This window comes from Chelonia mydas, chromosome 1 (genome assembly GCF_015237465.2).
Source record: "Chelonia mydas isolate rCheMyd1 chromosome 1, rCheMyd1.pri.v2, whole genome shotgun sequence".
Lineage (NCBI taxonomy): Eukaryota > Metazoa > Chordata > Testudines > Cheloniidae > Chelonia > Chelonia mydas.
In genome coordinates, this window is record NC_057849.1 from 139,097,014 (window position 1) to 139,118,644 (window position 21,631).

The 21,631-nt window shown below is 43.2% G+C and overlaps 1 protein-coding gene across 1 annotated transcript in view; it reads left to right on the top strand.

The window, feature by feature from the left end:
• The first annotated feature begins 392 nt into the window (after window positions 1–392).
• MBTPS2 (membrane bound transcription factor peptidase, site 2) overlaps window positions 393–21,631 on the top strand; it is a 47,496-nt gene continuing 26,257 nt past the window's right edge. Inside the window, exons 1-5 of the mRNA XM_007070476.4 lie at window positions 393–621; window positions 4,853–5,001; window positions 6,991–7,129; window positions 11,538–11,641; window positions 21,311–21,438. Of these exons, the coding sequence (XP_007070538.2) occupies window positions 442–621; window positions 4,853–5,001; window positions 6,991–7,129; window positions 11,538–11,641; window positions 21,311–21,438 (700 nt within the window). The 5' untranslated portion in view covers window positions 393–441. The remainder of the gene's footprint in view (window positions 622–4,852; window positions 5,002–6,990; window positions 7,130–11,537; window positions 11,642–21,310; window positions 21,439–21,631) is intronic.

The following is a 21,631-nucleotide window of genomic DNA, read 5'->3' on the forward strand; positions in this document are numbered from 1 at the left end:
CACAGCAGGTGAGGAGCAATGACACCGTGCAGCAAGGTCATCGCAGGCTCCTCCTTCACTGAGCGCCTCCCCCACTGCCCGCGCAGCTGGAACCCCACACACCGCCCAAGCTGAGCCATTACTACAAAAGAAGCCTGTGGGGAGGGGGGGAATCACTTCACTGCGCCTGCGCACAATCCACAGGCGCTCTTCTCACAGCGCCCTCCCCAGTGTTCGCGGGGTCATCTCAGGGACCTCAGCGCGCCTGCGCAAACAAAGCCCGCACCCCGCTGAAGGCACCGGCAAGCGCATGCGGACCAGCGACCATTCGCCGCTGTGGCGTGTCATGGGGAGGGGGAGATAAGGGAGGTTAGATACATCATGACGTAATCCAACCGCCTCCGTGTTCGCTTGTGCCGTTCCCCCCCCCGTGTCCCATGCCCGGAAGTGTCCGACCAGAAAATGGGGCTGCCGCAGGACGGTTCCGATGCGGCTTTTAGTTCCGGGGGCATCTCTGTGCGCGGGAACCCCCGCGGCCGCCGCCTCGTCCTCCTCCTGGGTGCCGCAATGATCCCGATCCCGGTGGTGGTGTGCGTGCTGGGGGGCTGGTCCGTCATTTACCTGGCGGACACGCTGCTGAGGGTGAGGTCGCCGGGGCAGCGGGCCGAAGGGACGGGGAGCGCGGGACCCCCGGCTGCATCCCGGGGGAGGGGTCGCTGCGGGCTGGCGGCCCCAGCAGCAGTGAAGGGCGGGCCTGGCTGGGCGCCCCCGCACCCCCGAGTCTGTCGGGGGCGCCTCGCACCCTGGGCCCGGCCCAGGCTTGCAGCGTCCCGAGGCCGCCTGGTATCGGCCTTAGTGTCTTGTCTGCGAATGGTTTCAGCCCTGTTCGTCTGTATCCGCAAAAAGAAACAGGGGGACTGGCGACACCTTAGGGACCAACCCGTGTATTTGAGCCTAAGCTTTCGTCATCACAGACATAAGCAGTAAAACAAAACTGCGTAACCCACTTGTGAATGAAATAGTCCTAACGTACTCTTCAGGGAGCGTGAGGAGGCTCCTTTTTTTCCCCTCCAGGCATTTGAAAATGGCAGTGGAGGCGGCGGGAGAGGTTGAAAGGAAAAGGGACAGGGGCAGGGATGTGTGGTGGGTTAAATTGCTGCATTAAGGATGTGTTTTGCAGCTGTGTCAAGGGACCCTAGAGCAGCGGGTCTCCACCAGGAGTCTGGGCCCCCCTGGGTGGCTGCAAGCAGGTTTCAGGGGGGCTGCCAGTCAGGGCCAGCATTAGGCTCGCTGGGGCCCAGGGCAGAAAGTCAAAGCCCTGCCGCATGGGGTTGAAGCCCAGGTCCCTGAGCCCCACCACCTGGTGCTGAAGCCTGAGCAATGTAGCTTTGCAGGGGCCCATGTGGCATGGGTCCCTGGACGGTTGCCCTGCTTGCTACCCCCTAATGTCGGCCCAGGCTTTTATATGCAAAAAAAACAGTTATTGTGACACAGATGGGTCGTGGAGTTTTTATAGCATGTTGGGGGGACCTCAGAAAGAAAAAGGTTGAGAACCCTGCCGTAGAGCATATGGATTAGTGCCTCTTTTTGCATTTTTATAAATCTGAATAAATAAATACAGTGGTCTGTATAGAGATCATGGAAAGTACTATCCTCCGCAGAGGAAGTATCATATCTTCATAACTAGCAAAACTTGGCTCAGTAAATTTTAATGTTGATGCTAATTGTTTGTTTCGTTGCTTGTCCTTTGAAAGTAGATCCAAGTTGTTAAATATTTGTGCAACAAAAAAAATAAGTGTAACAAACCTGAGAACAATGATTGTGAATATCAAATGTAGTGCTCTCTCCACGCTGTCCTTATTTTTCAGAGCAAAGGTCCTAATCCTCCAATCTTAATCACTCACGCCAGCCATGGTGAAACCTGGTTTATTTCAATAAGGCAAACAGATTTAGTTGTAGGCTAGGTGTAAAAATATTTTTAGAAATTATATAGGAACAAACTCTTAAAGATATTTTCTCTTAATATGTAGAAGATGAGCAAACAGGAGTAATAAGCCCCTCCATCTGCTGCTTGCCTTGATAAAAAAACAAATAAGGCTCAGCGAATAATGAAATCAATATTTGCAAAGCATTTTATAGAAAAATATTGTGATATTATGATTTAATAATTAAGCTGACAAAAAGTCCAATAACCTATTTGTAAAAAAAATGAGTAATTTTAAAAAATTTGTCAATATTTGTTCTAGATCTGCTCAAATAAAATTTGAACGACAGACTTGAGCTAGGCACTCCACTAATTAGGAGTGGTTGAATACACGGGGGAAAAAAATCCAAAATCTGAACTACGATCTTTCTTTCTTAGGTAATCAAAAAAAGACCAGCCATCAGGCTGTCTTCTGATTTTAGCTGTTCAGATGCTGTTTTGACAAACAATTTTAGGCTCCTATCCTATAGTTGAATGTGAACAAAACTTTTACACTTGTGTGGAGACCCACTGAAGTAATTGGGACTCCAAATGGTCTGCTCGTCTACATCTCATTGCAGGATACGGGCCTTGAAATGGGTTTCTCAGTCCGTCTGTGCAGCCATTCTTTTTCTTTTTAGATCCCCTTTGATACTGCTCATTCATGAGCAAAGAAGAAAAGAAACCATATGGTTTAGAGGCAATTGAGTAGTTGGTAGCAGTCCTAAGAGGACTCTTGAGGAGAGCAGGAGAGTCCAGGAAAAATCCCAAATTTGAATATCTTTAGTCATCAGGGAATGTGTTGGAACTGTTGAATGTCAACAGGGTGTCTCTGACTTGTTGGTAGGTATATAAGTCACAACCATATGTGCTTCAGTCATACTGAAGGCATGATCCAGAGTTTAGGCAAATAATCAGATTAGTATGACCAGTGGGTACTTAAAAGCAAAGGTGGTGTTTATTATTTGTATTATGCTGGTATCCAAAGAGCCTCATTATGATCAGGACTCTATGTCGCTAGCCAGGGTACAAACGTAGTAAGAAATAGTCCCTGCCCAAAAGAGCTTACAATTTAAATATACAAAAAAAGACAAAGTGGCTTTCCATATATGAACCTGATTATACTTTTGGTGACAGAAAGATCTGTATGCTGTGATTGCTGCGCTGTAGTGGTTTTCCTCCTTTAATAACTTGTTTTCATGGCTCAACTTCTGTTGCTCTATTTTCTATATTATATTTTTATAAATTTCGCAGACGTTTAACAGGCATTCACAATCTTTGAGATTATGCAATAATATAGAGGGCATAACTCAGGCTATTAATGCATTTTTGCTCCGGTAGTGATGTGTGAAATTGTTATTGGTTTGTCATATGGCATTTGTAATAATACACTGGCTTAAAATACTGTTGGTGTTACCAGGTATATTTCTATTAACAGATAAAACAAGTATGCATGGGGACTGGAAAGTCTTTTTGTTGTTACCAGGATGCTCTTCATCCAATAGTGACGATACAAAGGTTGCTCAGTTAGGCTACGTCTACACTATGCATTATGTCGGTATAACTTACGTCGCTCAGACTGTGAATAAACCACCACCCTGAGTTTCTCCCACTGACATACCTTCTGTCCTTCGTGGAGGTGGTTTTATTATGCCAACAGGACAGCTCTCCCGCCAGCATAGAACATCTTCATCAGACGTGCTGCAGTGTGCCACTGCAGCGCCGTACATGTAGACATGCCAACAATTTCTGATCCTGCAAACCATATAGGCCAGGGTGGGCAAACTACGGCCCGCAGGACTGCTACCCTCATGGTGCTGTGGGGATAAGGCAGGCTCCCTGCCTGCCCTGGCCCTGTGCTGCTCCCGGAAGCGGCTGACACCGTGTCCCTGCGGCCCCTGGGGGAGGAAGGGCAGAGGGCTCCGTGCGCTGCCCTCACCTGCAGGCACCGCCCCCCGCAGCTCCCGTTGGTCGGGAATGGGGAACCGTGGACAATGGGAGCTTCGGGGGAGGTACCTACAGACAAGGGCAGCGCGCGGAGCCCTCTGCCCACTCCCCACCCACCCCCAAGGACTGCAGGGACGTGGTGTCGGCCGCTTCCGGGAGCAGCGTGGGACCAGGGCAGGCAGGGAGCCTGCCTTTGCCTTACTGCGTGACGCTGCCACCCCGGAGCCTCTCAACATAAGCGCCGCCGGGCCAGAGCCTGCACCCCGCACCCCAACCCCCTGCCTTGAGCCTCCTGCCGCACCCTGCACCCCTCCTGCACCCAACCCCCTGGCCTAAGCCCCCCTGCCGCATCCCTTCTGCACTCCAATCCCCTGCCCTGAGCCCCCTGCTGCACCCCTCTTGTACCCCACCCCCCTGCCTGTTCCTGGCCAATGGGAGCTGCGGGGGGCAGTGCCTGCAGAGGAGGGCAGTGCACGGAGGCCTCTGCCCCCCGCCCCCTCCCCCCGCCAGGGGCTGCAGGGATGTGGTGCCGGCTGCTTCCCAGAGCGGCGCGGGGCCACAGCAGGCAGGCAGCCTGCCTTAGCCGCGCTCGCCACTGCCACCCCAGAGCCGGTTAAGGTAAGCGGCACCAGGCCAGAGCTGGCACCCCAAACCCCTCCTGCACCCCAAACCCCTGCCCTGAGCCCCCCTGCCGCATCCCTCCTGCACCCCAACCCGCCGTCCTGAACCCCCTCCCACACTCCCCACCCTTCCCTGCACCCCAACCCCTTGCCGGTTCCCGGCCAATGGAAGCTGTGGGGGGTGGTGCCTGCAGGCATTATTTTTGCATAGTTTACGTAAGTGTTGCTATATGCACACATACATACTCCCATATACTACTCTTCTCTTTGTTCTACTGGATGTCATTACATGAAATCTTCCTGAAAGCTCTGTGTCAAACTAACTTTCCATTGTTTCTTATAGTCATCTAGCTCTCTGAAAGCATCTTATGAAGATTGGCTGATGTCATATGGGCTGAGCATCTCTCCTTTTCATATGCGATGGCAAACTGCTCTCTTCAACCGTCTATTCTACAGTTGGGGACGATGGAAACCCAGATTTCTTTATCTATGGTACAGTTTCAGAATTCTAGTTTGGCCTTGTATTGGACAAACACTAGAAAACTTTCCTCTTGTTTATCAGAGTAGCAATAATTATTACCACACTCCTAGATTTAAAATGACCAGGTTATAATACAACCTTGATAACTTCGTATTAAAACCACACAAATGTAGTTACAGTACCAATCTTCTTTTCTTTCTCTTTTTATAAATCCGTATTTGGCAAAATATTGGCTGAAAAAAATTCAGTGCTGTAAACATTGTTAATTCCTAGGTTATATATTTATTAGGAGACCCAGAAGTAGCTTTTCATGTCTTATAAGGTATATCCAGCCCTGTACACTGAGCTCCACCCTGGACACTAGAATGTAGAAGTTAATGGAAGTTAGGTATTTTCCTAATCTAATTTCCCTGAAAATTGTCAGTGCAACATTGATATTTTATAGTTTCAGAGATTATGAAATACCCAATAAAGAAATAAAAATTAATTTTTCCTGGTCTGCTCTGCTAAAGACTTAGCATACTTTTTATTGTTGTATAGAAGATCCTTTTCTACTTTGTACTCTTTCAAAAACATTTATTAGAAATCAAGTGTTTGTTTATAAAGTAACTGTTTTCATTAAGGAGATAAACAAGAAGCTGAGCTGTAATAATTCTGCAGTATTGCCTAAAATGCCTGTTGGTATTTTGCAGCAGACAAAAATCATGCTATTGTTACAATATTGGTATACTGCCTGCAGCTTTTTCCTGCAAGCATCTGAGTGGTCCCTTTGAAGTCAGTTAGACTGTATGCAAATAGTCCCATTTCAGGATTACACCTTTTGGTGGGGAGGACAATCTGAGAAATCAGTGGAACCAAATTCAGTACTCTGGCTGGCCAGAGGCACATGCTTAAAAAGTTGCTTGGTTTGAGCCCTGACAGAAATCGGGCCACAAGTTTGGCTCTGTTGGCAAAGCCATTTACTGGGCATTCTAAAGCTGTGTGGGGAGTTAGGGTGCATTGCTTACATTTTAGCCTATATCCATTCTACACTTTCCTCTGCTGGAATTTTTTATGCCCCTGGCGTGAGTGATATGCACAGTGGCGCTGTGCGTACTTTTCGGGGGGCCAGAAAATGCATGCAAAACTGTGTTTCCAGCATTATTTTGCACTAACTCTGGGAATAACAGCTGAGAAGTCTTGAATTTGTCCCATTGTATGTATTAATCTTTCTGTTCAGTACTGAACTTATTTTGCTGTTACTCTCAGTGGGATAGGAGTGAATAAAAGAGGAAAGATCTGCTGAGTTGATGCTCTTTGTTTAAGTTTCCTCTTATGTAAGATAACTTTGGGTTAAAATGGGTTTACATCAGTCATAAATAGCCTTTTTATAATATGTATAATATCTTACAGCAAAAGAGAACATACTGGCTTCCACTTGTCCCTTTTATTTTAATTACAGATGCAAGCAGCTTAAAATAAATATGTTAACTGACTAACTCCTGATGAGGTTCAATTAAAGGTGGTAGTGGAACAATGAAATTGTTAGAGGAGGGAAAAAAGCTTACAGCGACTTGCAATATTTTAGCCAGAAAATAAGCTTTATCTAATGCATTAAATACCATTTAATGCATTAAGTACCAATTTTGCTTCCCACTGGTTAAGAAACATTAATAAAATTTTGCAAGTTATGATAATCTGAAAATAAGTATTTCCTGTTCTAGTGGCATGGAAACAATGTGAATCACTGTCTAATCCTGACCCTCAACTGGATGCGGTTTTGTATAACATTATGACATTAACTTCTTCACTGGAGAAAAATGCAGTTCTGCTCCTGTAGGCTTAAGCCTTCTATTGGTTGCTGATACTTTTGTGGTGATATACCAGAGAGACAGAATAGCACTGGGGAAGTTTTGACCCATTGTTTGATATGTTAGGCTGCACTGATGCATTTAAGTGTCTTCATGATATGCAGTTGCTCATTTTATGTGCGCGAGACCATTTGTTTCTCTTTGTTTCAGGTTCAGTATAGGAATGGTATTCGGCATAGTTGCCATGTTTGGTTCTGTTGTTCTCCTTGGAAAGACACTGATGCAGACACTGACGCTGATGATAACTGAGGCTCCTGCAGTCCAGAATGATCGTATGTTGCAAGTCGTGGTAAGTGTTCCCTCTCTGTTTTTCAGCTTAAGAATTATAACCTGTTCCAAAGAGATGTCTTCATAGGAGATGTTAGCCTTTCTGATCTTGAAATCTTCCCACACAAGATTAGAAGTCTCACCAATTATACCAAAAATGGCCATGTTCCTATTCAGTCTTTAAAAAAAGAGGTAGCAACACATGAGAGTTTATATAAAAAAAGCACAGAGGAATTTGGAATAGATAGTATGCATATTGAATACCCAGAAAGCGTCACAGTTACTAAGAATACCAATCAGCTATAAGGGTTTGCCTCCACTCAGCTATGTAGAATCCCTACTTTTTGCAAGTAGAGGGTGATGGGTTTGAAATTTGCAGAACAAGCCGTGTGTGTAATCCACTAAAAGATGAGTGTTTCAGTTTGTTTTGGTTCAGGATGTCAGTAGAAGGGGGAAGGAAGGATGAACAACTGTTCAGGATAGTAGGAGGCAAGGATTATATTGTGAAGCTGATTAAACACTTGAATCACGCAAGGATCATATGTCGAGTTGGTGATCCGAGACAGCAATTTTTGTTATCTCTGTTGGCAATGTCTGGTTACAGAGCTAATAACATTGTATTCGTTTGTTGCACGGGTTTCTGATACCAGACACTAAATCATATAGTGCCAGAAGAAGAGAACTGTTTTGCAGAATGGAAGAGTTTGCATTTAAAATTTCTTTATCTCTTATTTTGGAATATCTGAGGCAGTGAAGAAGGAATGACATCACCTTTATAAATAGGTTTAGTTTACAAGAAGGGTTATGTAGCTAATTTTATTTCCTCTCGTATAATAATCTGACCAGAGTGCATCTGTCTTCTCATATAAAGTCATGTAAGTTTGTTCTGCATTGTTTACATCAATTTTTTTGAATGTTTCCAATGATAAGAGAAGTATTTAGAGACACCTAATTCAGAGATATGGGTGAAAAGCAAGCTTTTGCTAGGCAGGTTTGTGATTCTTTTTATATTCCCTATTCTACTTTTTTACCTTGAACTGTCACAACATACTTTTTAACCCTACCTTTCAAAGAGTTGCTGTATATTGTAGTATTGCCAGATATTTAGAGGGAAAACAGATATAGTTTGTGATTTTTTTAAAAACTAGTTGGCACATCACTTCAACATTCCAAAGAAGAGTACTTGCTATATATCTGCCATTTTGTTTTTGCACTCCTCTTCATTGCCTCCTTTTTCTCTCGGAGACCATCATGATCTTAGAGCTTTATGTGAAGCAGAAGTCTTCAGAGTGGAGTGCCACTGACTTACTCATATACATCCAATTAGCGGTAATAAAGTGATTCAATACCTGGTGGCAGAAGAGAAGTCCCAGTGACAGGAACAGTTGTGTAGGGCCGTCTCCACTGTATCTGTAGATCAGCCATCTGTCTGTTGCATACAAATTTGATTATCTTTTTATAATTATTGTAAGGTAAGTAAAGGAGAGGTGCATGGACAGTGTACAAGAGAATAGCTGCTGAGTGCAAAATCACAAAACTAGTTAGTCCCCGTACTGTAGCTGTTGGCTTAATAAACTTTAAAGAGGTAGAGATGCCTCATAAGAATAATTGAAAAACAGTCAATTTTACTTTTATAGCTATATATCTATATAACATTTTCTGTTCTCTGCCTCGACTCTTATGAGTATTTGCGTGAAAATAGAATGTTTGTTTCTTTAGTGGTCTTCCTCTTCTACTGATTATTCTCTACCAGTTGCTTACTATGGAAATTATTGCAACTGTCAGAGGTGTGAAAGAATCATCATAACAAAGGGTCCTCTTTTCATACAAATGTCTTTAGTAGAATTTAGAAAATTAAGATATCTATAGAGATGACATTGTTTCCTAACAGAATGCTATTTTCAATTTCAGTATATTTCATGAAGGATTAGATTCCTTTTAAATATATCTTAAAATAGGTTTTCAGACATTGAGTCTGAAAACCGATGCCGGGAAGCATCCTATATTCATGGTAGACTCATGATGCCAGCTTTCATTGCTAATAGCACTTTGTCCTTGTACATGTCTGAGACAACTCTGCTCTTCTCAGCAGCTCTAACTTTAAATTAACACTAGCAGTTGATGCAGAAAATACAGAAGATGCTTAATGTGGGCGAGCACGGCTGGCTTCAAAGTGGTAGGGTGCTATAGTTGAAGTTCTAACTCTGCTTCCCTCAGGAGCTCTCTCTCAGGTGTGGACACTGTAGGACTGTGGTGCCGACTGCTGAGAGGTGGCATCATGGTCCTACTCTGCTGACAGTGACAGGCCTAGTCATAAATATTATCTCTCTATATTCTACTCTGCTTTCCTTACCCCTTCTTTTAAAAAGGATTTTTAGTTTTATTTTAGTTTTTTGGTTTTTTTTAAACTCTAGTGTAAGTCAGCAGTTCTGTGGGTCGGGACTCCAAAGTGGGTCGCAACTCCATTTAATGGGGTCGCCAGGGCTGGTGTTAGACTTGCTGGGGCCGAAGCCCAAGCCTCTCCACCCGGGGCCAAAGACCAGGGGATTTCAGCCCTGGGTGGCAGGGCTCAGGTTACAGGCCCCCACTCGGGGCTGAAGCCCTTTGGCTTGGGCCCACCTGCATGGGGTGGTGGGACTTGGGCTTTGTTGTGTGCCTCCCTCTCTTTCCCACCCTTCCCTCCCCCCCGGCCTGGGATGGCGGGGCTCAGGCTTGGTTCCCCCCTCTTGGGGTCATGTAGTAATTTTTGTTGTCAGAAGGGGGTCGTGGTGCAATGAAGTTTGAGGAACCCTGGGTTAAGTGATTAATGCCTCTCCTATTGATTCCCACCTCCAGAACCAGTTTTTTCAGAGGCAGGCTTTTCTTTTTTTGTCACTTCCTTTTTCTGTACTACTCCTCTTTTTCTTTTTTCAGTTTTCTCCCTGTTTTTTCTCCTTTCTGTCTGTTCTTTCCCACTCTCTTTACTGCATTGTCCTGCAGTCTGTCTATACTAATATGGTTGATTTCTGCCTCTCCACATCCTTATGTCTGTCTTCATTTTCTGCTTCCTTTGTCTCCTGTCGTCTGTCCTCTTTGTCTGGCTTTTCCCTGTAACTTGTTCTTGTGTTGTTGATTTCCTCCTTAGATTCTTCAAGGTAGGAGCTTCTCTAAAATGAGAGAATGAAATAAATGTATATGCTTGGAATTCTCTGATTGCGTCAAAATGTTGCTGGTGGTGTTTTGGTAGTTTAGTATATCTTAAAGTGTAGCTTAAAAGCTAAGGAAAATTACAAAATGGCTGTCTTCCTAATTGCTAACATCAGCTCATTGCATTATTGCAGTGTTGCCAACACTCATGATATTATTGTGTGTCACAATTTCAAGCCAGTTTTGGAAGGCTCTGGTGATAAAACACAGGCAGTTCAGTCATCTTGCCTGCACTCTTTGCAGTTCCCCCTTTCTAATACTGGAGGTCAATATTTCAGTTTGTGCTGCTGGTAGTAGCCACAGCAGCTGCCTCAGATGTCTTCATTACTGGGGTGCAACCTCTGTGCTCTGAGGGGTCAGAGCCCTGGTGCAGATGCTGCAGAACTGAGCATTCTCCAGGCTCAGCAGCAGCAATGACCTCATGCTTCCTCTACAGTGTGGGAAGCAGGGGTTAATAAAGCTAGGAACACAGGGCAGCCTTTTCCACTGCTGGCTTGGAACTGGGAGCAGCTCTTGGAGCCAGCCAAGGGACTGGGGAAGTTAGTCTCCGCATGTGTAGGACAGCAGCCTGTCAGTGGTAATGGTGAGCAGAGGGAGACTGGGGCAGTGGGTTCTGTCAGGAGAGGAGTCAGGGAAAGGGGCAGCCTGCATTGTTTGTGTACACACATTTTGTATGCATTTAAGGTTGGATTTTCAACCTGTATTTGTCACAGCCACAGTGGGAGTGATCAGAAGGAGTCCACGAACAAGAAGAGAGACCAAAAAACGTGATTGGCCTAAAAATCATAAGTTTTTTTTTTTTTAAATCTCATGATGGATGAGCAGTGATTCCTACAAGAGTCACTGCAGAAAGTTGTAAACTGATGTTTGCAATTTCCATGACTGATTTATTTGTATACCATTTCTGTGTAAATCTGCATACACTTCTGAAGCTTAATGAGAGTTAGGGCAGTTTCTCCCATGATTTGTCATGTGTATTTGGTTTGTTTTTGTTGCGTTTTTTGGAATGAGAGTGTTTTAAATCTTCAATAAAAGGTAATGAAAGGCTTTTTTAAAAAAAAATATATATATAAGGTAGAAAGGGCAGAGGGGTATTTGATAGTTCTGTACGCAAAGGGCCCTTGTTGTGCTTCTGGTCTTTAAACATGCTACTGCAACATAGTTGTTTAAAGGCAAAATGATCTGTCTTTGTATCTCTTGGTATCCTAGTTTGTTTTGCTTTGTTGTCATACCTACATGAACAGGTGCCTGGTGTAAATCTGCCCATCAGCCAGCTGACTTATTTCTTCACGGCAATCCTCATCAGTGGTGTCATACATGAAGTCGGCCACGGGGTGGCAGCTATTCGGTAATGCAAACTGTTTTTCTCTTAGTATGTTCCAACAAAGCTTTATATTCCTGAGTATTTAACTACAGGTGAATATGATTAGAGTTTATGTGGTTTATATAGACAATTCATTTGTTCTCTTTTTATAATTGTATTTTATGGTTTGTGTTGATTGTAAGTTTTCGAAGTGCCTAGAATCATGGCCGGGTGCATAGAGTTTTAAATAAATGTCTACTGCGCAGATCATCAGTATGGACTTTCACGTCTTTAATGTACTGCATTGCTTCAGATTTAAAGTTAGCCTTCCTTTAATTTACTTTATTGTTAAGCAAGGTCCCACATTTTCTGTGATTCTGTAGTTGTGGAATTTGCAAAGACACTATGCACTGTTACAGAATGGTGTTCCAGAATCTAATATTTTATTCTCAAAAAAGTTTCCAGCTCTTTATGGGTATTCTGGAAACCTTCATGATGTGACTTAAATGCAGACTGATGAAGGGCTGTACCAAGAGGCTGAACTGTAGTTCTGAAAGATGTGACTTGCTGCAATTAATCTCAGTGGTATGTTAATTCTTATGCATAATGATATTTTAAATGTCAGTGTTAACTCTTTTACTGGTAATCATTTCAGCAGAAAGAATTATCTGATGTGCTTAGCCATTACTGTTAAATGCTGTGAAAGATATAAGGACAGGGTTACTAGGTGGTTTGGTGGGGCACTTGGTGTTGAGGTCACCTCTGCCTTTGCCCACAATGGGCAGGGAAGGAGAAGAATTATTAGTTCCTGAACACCAAAAGCATCAGCTGCGTGTCAGAAACCCTGGCTTTGTCTTGTCCAGCTGCCAAAACCAGCTGTGCATTTCAGTACAAAGGTTGGTGGCATGTTAATACTTTGACAGAAATATAAAGTGAACCAAATGCATATTGAAAGAAATAACACAAGAAATATTGTACTGGTTCTATTGTTTGTTTTCATAGTCATGTAAAAAATCGTCAAAGCTGAGATTTGCCTGCCAAATTTCTGGTTTGCCATACAGGAATACTACAGAAACCAGGGACCCATAGAGCAGTGATGTGCAAACTTTTCCAGTTGCATCCCTCTTACCATTCACAGAATTTGTTGCATCCTGCCTCCATTACTTGTAATCTGAAACTGGTTTTCATGCTTGAAGGTGATGGGGAAACAGAGATGAGACTGTTCGTTCATTCGCTTCAGTATTAGTGTGTCTGAGTCACTCAAGAGGTCCCAGGCTCTCAACTATTATTATATATGTTGCCAGTTTGTCTTTTAGTATCAATTATTAATCATTAAATGAGCTTCAAAATGAATGAGAATCAAATTTAATTTTAAAGGCATAATAGGCCTACTGTAGTTATAAAACTTAACAAATTGTTGAAAATAAGCCAGCCTGTGCTTTTTTGTATGTTTCTTTTTAAAAAGGCAAAAGGCCAAAGTTTCTTTACACACCTCCCCCCCTGAACCTCTTGTGCCCCAGTTTGTTCACCACTGCCTTAGAACAGTGTTTAGATCCAGTTTCACAATGTACAAGGTGCCTTGTCTTTAGCCCAATATTATATAGAGAACTGTTTCTTTTAGACAATAATTGTGACTGGCAAAATTTCAAAATTAAAAAGCTAACTGGTTCTGTAGCATGTTACTCGAAAGGTACTATTTTGTTCAATGAAATCTTGGATTTAAAATACCTTCATTAGGTATTTACATTCCTTGAGCCTTTATTTTTTTGAGCTGCGCAGGGAAGAACAGAGAGATGCCAGCCTTGAGTTAGGTACAGGAACCATCCTGTTGGCTCAGGATAGAATAATCAGGATGGCCGTGAAGGAATATGCTGTGGGTTTCACTTTGATATGTGAGTTCCAAAAGGGGCCATTGTGTGGCTGTGCCTACCTTATGTGCTGGGGTCTAACCTCACACCTGTGAGCCACTAGCAGGTATAGTTGCAGGGCCTCCTGCCTCATGTTCTCTAGATAAGAATTCTCTCCTGTTGGTATGCTGAATGATGGAGAGAAGTGATGTTCTGTGCTTTCTTTCAGTATGTGTGGTCTTTAATTTCTACGCATACACTAGGCATTAATCAAGTTCTTATTAGAATCTGTTTCTTTGGCTATCTGTTGTTGTTGTCTGTAGGTCTTATGCGTGTAGCTATATTTCCTTGAGCGCTCCTGAGATCACAATTCACAAACTAAGAAAGGCAATGGTTTGGTCAATATTTGAAAGGGAGATCTCAGAAGAAAACCACCCTTTTCAGTTGATACCTTTTTGGCTTTCCCCCTCAGCATAAAATTGTTGTGTTACAACATTGTGATGCTTGTGTCACAACATATCACTATGTTAAATGAACCCCAAAGACATTTTAGGCCACTTAATGCAAGATGTGGAATAGCAGTGTCATAATCAGGACTGTTCCTTGTAAATGGGAACATGTGGTATTCCTTCCTTTTTGTACTGAATTAGAAAGCCCCAGCATTCTTTTTAAGAACAGCCATACTGAGTCAGAACAATGGTCTATCTAGCCCAGTATCCTGTCTTCTGAGAGTGGCCAATGCCAGGTGCTTCAGAGGAAATGAACAGAACAGGTAATCGTCAAGTGATCCCCCATTGCCCATTCCCAGCTTCTGGCAAACAGAGGCTAGGGACACTTCAGAGCTTTTTTGCATCCCTGCACATCCTCGCTAATAGCCATTGATGGACTCGCTAATAGCCTCCATTAACTTATCCAGTTCTTTTTTGAACCATGTTATAGTCTTGGTCTTCACAACATCCTCTGACAAAGAGTCCACAAGCTGACTGTGCTTTGTGTGAAGAAATACTTCCTCTTCTTTGTTTTAAACCTGCTGTCTATTCGTTTCATTTGGTGTCCCCTAGTTCTTGTGTTGTAAGAAGTAAATAACATTTCCTTATTTACTTTCTCCACACCCGTCATGATTTTATAGACCTGTATCATGTCCCCCCTTAGTCATCTCTTTTTCAAGCTGAAAAGTCCCAGCTTTATAAAGGAGCTTCTTGTTTTGTAAGAGATGTCAGAAGAAGAATGTGAACTAGGTGCTCCTTGCTATATGTCTTCTAATCATCCTTAATCAGGGACAACGATCCTGAAACCAAGATGTCTTCAGGAGCAAGTCTAGGAGTAGGGATGGGGTACCTACAACTGGGGTCTGATGCCTTATCAATGGCTGTTCTAGAACCCCTGGGGCATGCTTCACAGGCTTCTCTGGTACCTTGCCCATCTAAGTCACCCTCAAGGCAGTGACACATGTCCATTACCATTCTCAGTACTGATCAAGTACCAGAGGTTTTAAAACCAAACCCAGTTGGTATAGCCTCCTTGCAAACATCCTGTACATCCTCTGAATACATCTTCATCCCCTCCCCTTGAGGCAACAGTATCAAAATCATTGTCCCTGATTCAGGATGATCATAAAACATATCAAGAATTATTAAAAAGAATTGCTAGTTGCCTAAAAATTTTAAGCCCCAGCATCCTTCCACCCACTGCTAAGAGAACAGAAAGGAGATACCAGATGCCATCCCAGGATCAAGAATTTTTCTAGTCACTGTCAGAGTTCCCTCCCCACTCTGAGGTACAGATGTGGGGACCCTCATGAAAGACCCCCTAAGCTTATTTCTACCAGCTTAGGTTAAAAACTTCCCCAAGGCACAAATCCTTCCTTGTTCGTGGACGGTATTGCTGCCACCACCACCACCACCACGTGATTTAGACAAAGATTCAGGAAAAGGACCACTTGGAGTTCCTGTTTCCCCAAAAATATCCCCCCAAGCCCCTTCACCCCCTTTCCTGGGGAGGCTTGAGAATAATATACCAACCAAATAGGTAAACAAGGTGAGCACAGACCAGACCCTTGGGTTTTTAGGACACTAAAAACCAATCAGGTTCTTAAAAGCAGAACTTTATAATAAAGTAAAAAAAGCACCTCTAAAATCAGGATGGAAGGTAATTTTACAGGATAGGAAGATTTAAAACAGAGGATTCCCCTCTAGGCAAAACTTAAGTTACAAAAAACAGGAATAAACCTCCCTCTTAGCATAGGGAAAATTCACAAGCTAAAACAAAAGATAATCCAATGCATTTTCTTGCTTTACTTACAATTTTTGTAATCTTAGATGCTTATTTTAGGTAGGGTTTTAGGAGAGGTTTTTTTCCTGCCTGGTCCCCCTCTTTGTCCTGAGAGAGCACAAACAAAACCTCCCCCCACAGATTTGAAAGGATCTTCTTCCCTTATTGGTCCTTTTGGTCAGGTGCCAACCAGGTTATGTGAGCTTCTTAACCCGTTACAGGTAAAGGAGGGACTTTATGCTACCCTTCGCTGTATGTTTGACACACACACACTGAACTGAAGGTTCTTTGGTGGTGACTGCAGTTAATGAGAAATCATGTCAAGGATGCTCCAAATCCACACCTAAGCATAAAGATTTAAAAAAAACAAAACAAAAAAAACCCCCTTTTTTTCTTTGAAGAATATATATGACCTCAAAGTTACAGTTTAGAATTGCAAACTACCCGGCTCTCGTAGCCAGATACGTTTTTTCAGTTTGAGACAATACGGCTAAATTCATTGACAAATTGCCAGATGACTTAAGCAAGACTATCATCAAGCCATGATTAATGAAGGTCATTTAGTAGTGAAAACCTTGCTTCCAGCAGCCTTGTATGGTGCAAACTCTGGCTAGTGTAATGGAATGAGCTAGGTACTCCACTAGGTTGCAGTCATCTGGGATTCCAGCAGAGATCCACTGGACAATTGAGGATCCTAATTTGTTTTCATGGAAGACAGAAAAAGCATTGTATTCCCTAGAAGATTCTAGGGCAACTTTTAGGTATCTGGGGACTTCCTCTTAAGGACTGGAGGGTAAGTAGTTTAATCCTCAGACTCTCCAAGGGTATCCATTGTACCCTCATCTAAGGAAACCGGAACAATTTAAAATATGCTGCAAGTCCCAGAGATGGAGATCATCAACTCCATCTTGTGCTTTAACTTAATTGAGGCAACCTACAACATCTGAGCAGTCTATTTAACTTCTTAGTTAAGGTCCACGTACCACTGTGTGAAGATCTGATCTCTCCCATCTCTCCCTTTGGCAACAAATTATCCACTTCCTAGGTGCTCAGACCCATATTACAACTAATCACTGGGTGTGAAGCACTGTGAAACTGGGTTATACCCTGAAGTTTATCTCTATCCCTCCTCTAAATCTGCCTTCCCTGTCCCTTTTCAGCTTACAGGAAGGACTGTTCTCATTCAAAAAGTCCAGTGTCTTTTACAATCCGGAACCACAGAATATGCTCTTCCTCAACATTGGGAAGGGGATTCTATTCCTGATACTTTCTCGTTCCATAATGCAAGGGAAGCCTCAGTCCTGGTCTGGATCTGTGAAACCTAAATACGTAAAAAAGATGTCGCATGGTTACCCTACCCTCTATTGTCCTGTCCCTAGATCCAGGTGATTGGCACGCTGTCCTCAACTTGAAGGATACTTACTTTCTGGCCATTCACCAGAGCCACAGGAGGTTTTTAAGTTTTGTCGTGGTGAATGTACATTATCAGTTCAGAGTTCTCCCATTTGGTCTCTCTTCTGCTCCTCAAGTTTTTACAAAGTGCATGTAGCAGTACACCTCAGGAACACAGGTGTTCACGTATTCCCTTGTCTGGGTGGCTGGCTGATTTGGGGTTGATCCAAATGTCCGGTGGAGGTCAGCGTTGAAAAGATCCAGTCCTTCTTTTGTTCCCTGGCCCTGTTGATGAACAAGGACAAGTCAATGCTGTTTCTTGTACAAGGATAGATTTTATAGGAGCAGTTCTTGACTCCAATTCAGTGAGAGCATACTTGCCTCTGGCCAGATTTTGGGCAGCATTGAACTGTGCAGACTTTAAGACTCTGTCCTTGTACAAGAGTAAGGAATTGTCTGACGCTTCTAGAACACATGGCAGTTTTCATGTTTATGATTCAACATGCCCAGTTTCAGCTCAAGGGCATGCAGGGGAGGTTGCAGTTCATCTACCGTCCTTCCCAGCTTTTGCTAGGCATGTTGACTCATGTGCCTGCAAATGTCTTGTCATCCCTGGATTGGTGGGTGGACCCTGCCAGTATATGCAAAGGGGTTCTTTTTCCTCCAGCCCTATCTTCCAGCACTAGTTATGGATTCCTCCTCCCTGGGATGTAGGGAGCTCATCTGGGGACCTCCAGATTCGGATACTTTGGTCAGATCAAGATATCACTCTCCCCATAACTGTTTGAGAAATGCAAAGGATTCACCCGGTATGTCAGGAATTCCTTCCCCACTTCAAGGGGTGCACTATACAGTTTCTCATGGACAACACTACTGCTGTGTTCTGTTAGTACAGGCAGGAAGGTGAAAGTTCAAATAGTCTTTGCTAGGAGGCTATAGATCTTAGGGGTTTTTGCATCAACAGTGCTATTGCACTCAAAGCTTTGCACCTACCAGACATTCACAGCTATCTGATGGATCATCTCAGCAGAACATTCAGCAGGAGTGATGAATGGTCCTTCACAATGGACATAGCAGGATCATTTTTCAGATGTGGAGAATGCCAGAGATCTCTTTGCTACTCGAGTGAACAGGAATTGTAGCCTTTCTTGTTCTAGAGCAGGTCACAACTTGGGAACTGTCAGATTCTTTCTGTGGTTAACACCTCAGCGAACTGAGTGTTCCTTAGAGGTTGATGCCAGATACACTTATTTGATGAAATGGAAAAGTTTTTCCATATGGTTCCAAAAGGGAGGTATTCCTCCCATGTGGTCTTCCCTATAGCATATTCTGGAATATTTACTCCACCTAAAGGGCTCTCTGTCAGTTCCATGAGAGTTCACATGGCAGTTGTTTACATGTTTTATCCTCCTATAGGAGGAAGGTGTATTTTTTTTCCAACCTTGTAGCGAAGCAGTGACTCACTGGCATGGTGCCTCCTGCTGGTCATCTTGGGAATTAGCTCTCCAGCATATTGAGCGCCTCCTCCTGGCTGGTGTCTTGCCTGCCGCTGGCCCCCATGTCCCTCCCAGACCCCAGTGCCCCTTTACCTTGGGGTCCTGTCCCATGGCAGTGCCCCCACACTCTGGGGCTCCCCTCCCAGAGGAACCCCCAACCCTCTATCCCCACCTTGCCTCAGTGGCTGTTGCCAGTCATCTTCTAGCCCCTGCTCACTGGGGCAGACTGCAGTCTGTAAACCACTCATCACTGGCAAGGGTGGGTTGGAGCTGCTGCCTTTCCCTGCAGCCCAGTACCTCTCTTTCAGCCTTGTACAAGGCCTGCAGCCTGGGGAGTTGCCAGGCTGGAGCTCCCCAGCACTTCTCTACCTCTGGTACCTTGCTCCCAGGCAGCTAGGTCCTTCTTTCTCCACCATTAGAGAGAGACTAACTTAGCTCCTGGCTCACAGCCCTTTTATAGGGCCAGCTGTGGCCTGATTGGAGCGTGGCCCCTGCTGTGTCTGCTTCCGCAATCAGCCTAGCCTTTTCTCTCAGGAGCGGGGTAACTGCCCCGCTATAAACCCAATGACTGCGATTTTTGAAAGGACTGGACAAACGCTTTCCATCTATGATGGACCCCATGTATCCATGGGATCCAAATCTAGTTTTGTTGACTCAAATGGGTTCACCTTTGGAGCCTGTGTCTGTGTGTTCCTTTTTACATCTCTCCATGAAAGTAGCATTATTGGAGATTATTACCTTAGGTAGGAGTATAGCAGAACTACATGCTTTAGTTGCCCCTCCCCTCCCATATAAGCTTTCTATAAAGACAAGGGTCTATTTGCAACCTCATCTTACATTTCTGAGTAAGGTAGTGTTGGACTTCCACCTTAATTAGAGGGTCCAATCACAAGAAGGGCCAAGACGTATTCTTCCTTTCTCTCACCTTTATTGTGACTGTGCATGCGGCTAGCTAGTAGGTATGTGCAGCTGCAGAGATTCTGGCACTAGAGGTACACTTTTTTTTTTTTTTTTAAAGCCAGATTATATCACATAATTACTTAACTATTTGTTACACTGTTGCACTTTATCTTCACTCATGTTCTGTGGCAAAGGTTCTGAGCATTTGAGTTTGGATTGTAGCTTATATAGAAAACTTCATTTTAAATTATTTAAGCACAGAAAAATGGAGTGGCCCAACATAGAATAGACCATTTGAAGATGCATCTTTGGAAGAAGTGAGGCTCTCTCTTTCCTCCCACTTCCTTTCCTTTCTTCTCCTTGTCTCAACTTTTCTCTTCTAGTTCAAGTCTTGTACTATAATGTCTTATTCAGACGCTTCCCTGCATTTAGATTTTCTTGAATAGATATGCTAGGAGCATTTTGTCAGAGTAGTGCCGCATGGGAGTCCATCGCGCCTATGCTCTGAGACCTCCAATTCATTTCCAGGACCATTTCAAGATGATGATGGTTTTGACTGATGAAGTCCTGAATGGTTTGAGTCCTAGCGTCTTTGAGAATAAGGCATCTGTCCTCATGTGGTACTGCAGCAGTTGAAATCAGTGCTTTAGTTAACTGTCACTTGCTGTAAACTGGAAGCAGCTGGTGGCAAGATGATTTCAGTGTGGGACCTTTGGTTCTGGAACTCTTTATTGCCCAGTGTTTGATATATGAATCTGTTGGCCATCAGGACATGTTGCAAAGCCTAGTTCCTCCCACTTTTTCCCCCTTCCCCGAGCTTATGGGTAGAAGTGAGCATTGGGGTCATTGTTGATCATCCTGTTTTATAGGTAGTTCTGATGGGTTAACTGCTTTGGAAGGAATTTATCGGGTTTTTGGTTCATTCAGTAAGCTTTGTACCAGCTTTTTATTGTACATGTACCTCAGTAATATGATAAGAAACATTTGAAATATGAGTAAATTTATAAAATATTAAGCCATGTATAGCATGACAGCTCGGATACAGGACTGGTCCATAATATTCACATCCGAACAGACAGGAGCTATAAAGCCTGTATCAAACCCTGTGAAATTCCTAAGGTTCACATAAGCTTTATCTAATAATTCCAAAAATATAACTCCCATTTTAAAAAATACTAATTCAAAACTCTGATGTGGATATAAACCCCATGCACCCTGTCAGTTACTAATGCCCTTTGACTTCATTCATCCTCTTTTTTTTGTTTCTTCTCTGTGTTACATGGATATTTGAAACTTATGTTTCTCTTTTCAGGTGGCACGCCCCTCCTTTTAGCTTGCAAATTGCTTTTAAGTGCATGGAGGGGAAAGAGTGATAAATTCAGGAAAATCCAGGTGTTGTGAGAAAAGCATTTCTGTTGCTATTTCTAGGTAGTTCTTGAGCAAGATCAGTTCTGGTCCATTTCATAACTGACTCCTAACTGCAATTATTTTTTACTTAAAAAAACACACCCCAAAATACTAAAACATAAAAAGCTTTTTTAAAGATGGTTTAAAAAATAATCACTTATTTTCTATCTTTTGTTTACAAATTGGGAAATCGGGGTCATCCTTTCCTTCTGTTTAGAATTGGGTACTTACACAAGAAACAAAGTTTAGCTTAATTATCTTTTAAGCTAGTATTTTGTGCTAAACTGAATTTCATACAGATGCTCTAAGATTCTACTGTGCTCTAAAATGTAAGAATCATTATTTTATATTATAGAGTCATTGGTTTTTGGTTTGCAGTAACATTTTTCTTTTTTCTTTAGAGAACAAGTACGGTTTAATGGATTTGGGATTTTTATCTTTATTGTGTATCCTGGAGCATTTGTCGATCTCTTTACCACCCACTTGCAACTTATATCTCCAGTCCAGCAGTTGAGAATATTTTGTGCAGGTAACAGAGTCTGTGTTATGTTAAATCTTAATCTGTCCAACAAGTTGTTCTTTTGCATGTGTTAGTATTGGTTAACATTGAAGACACCGTCATGTTTTTCAATTCTTTATGGTTTTAGTCTAGTTACTGGTGAGCAAATGTCCCTGTAAAGAATAACATCTCCAAAATTGGTACCATGTGGCACCCTATTTGG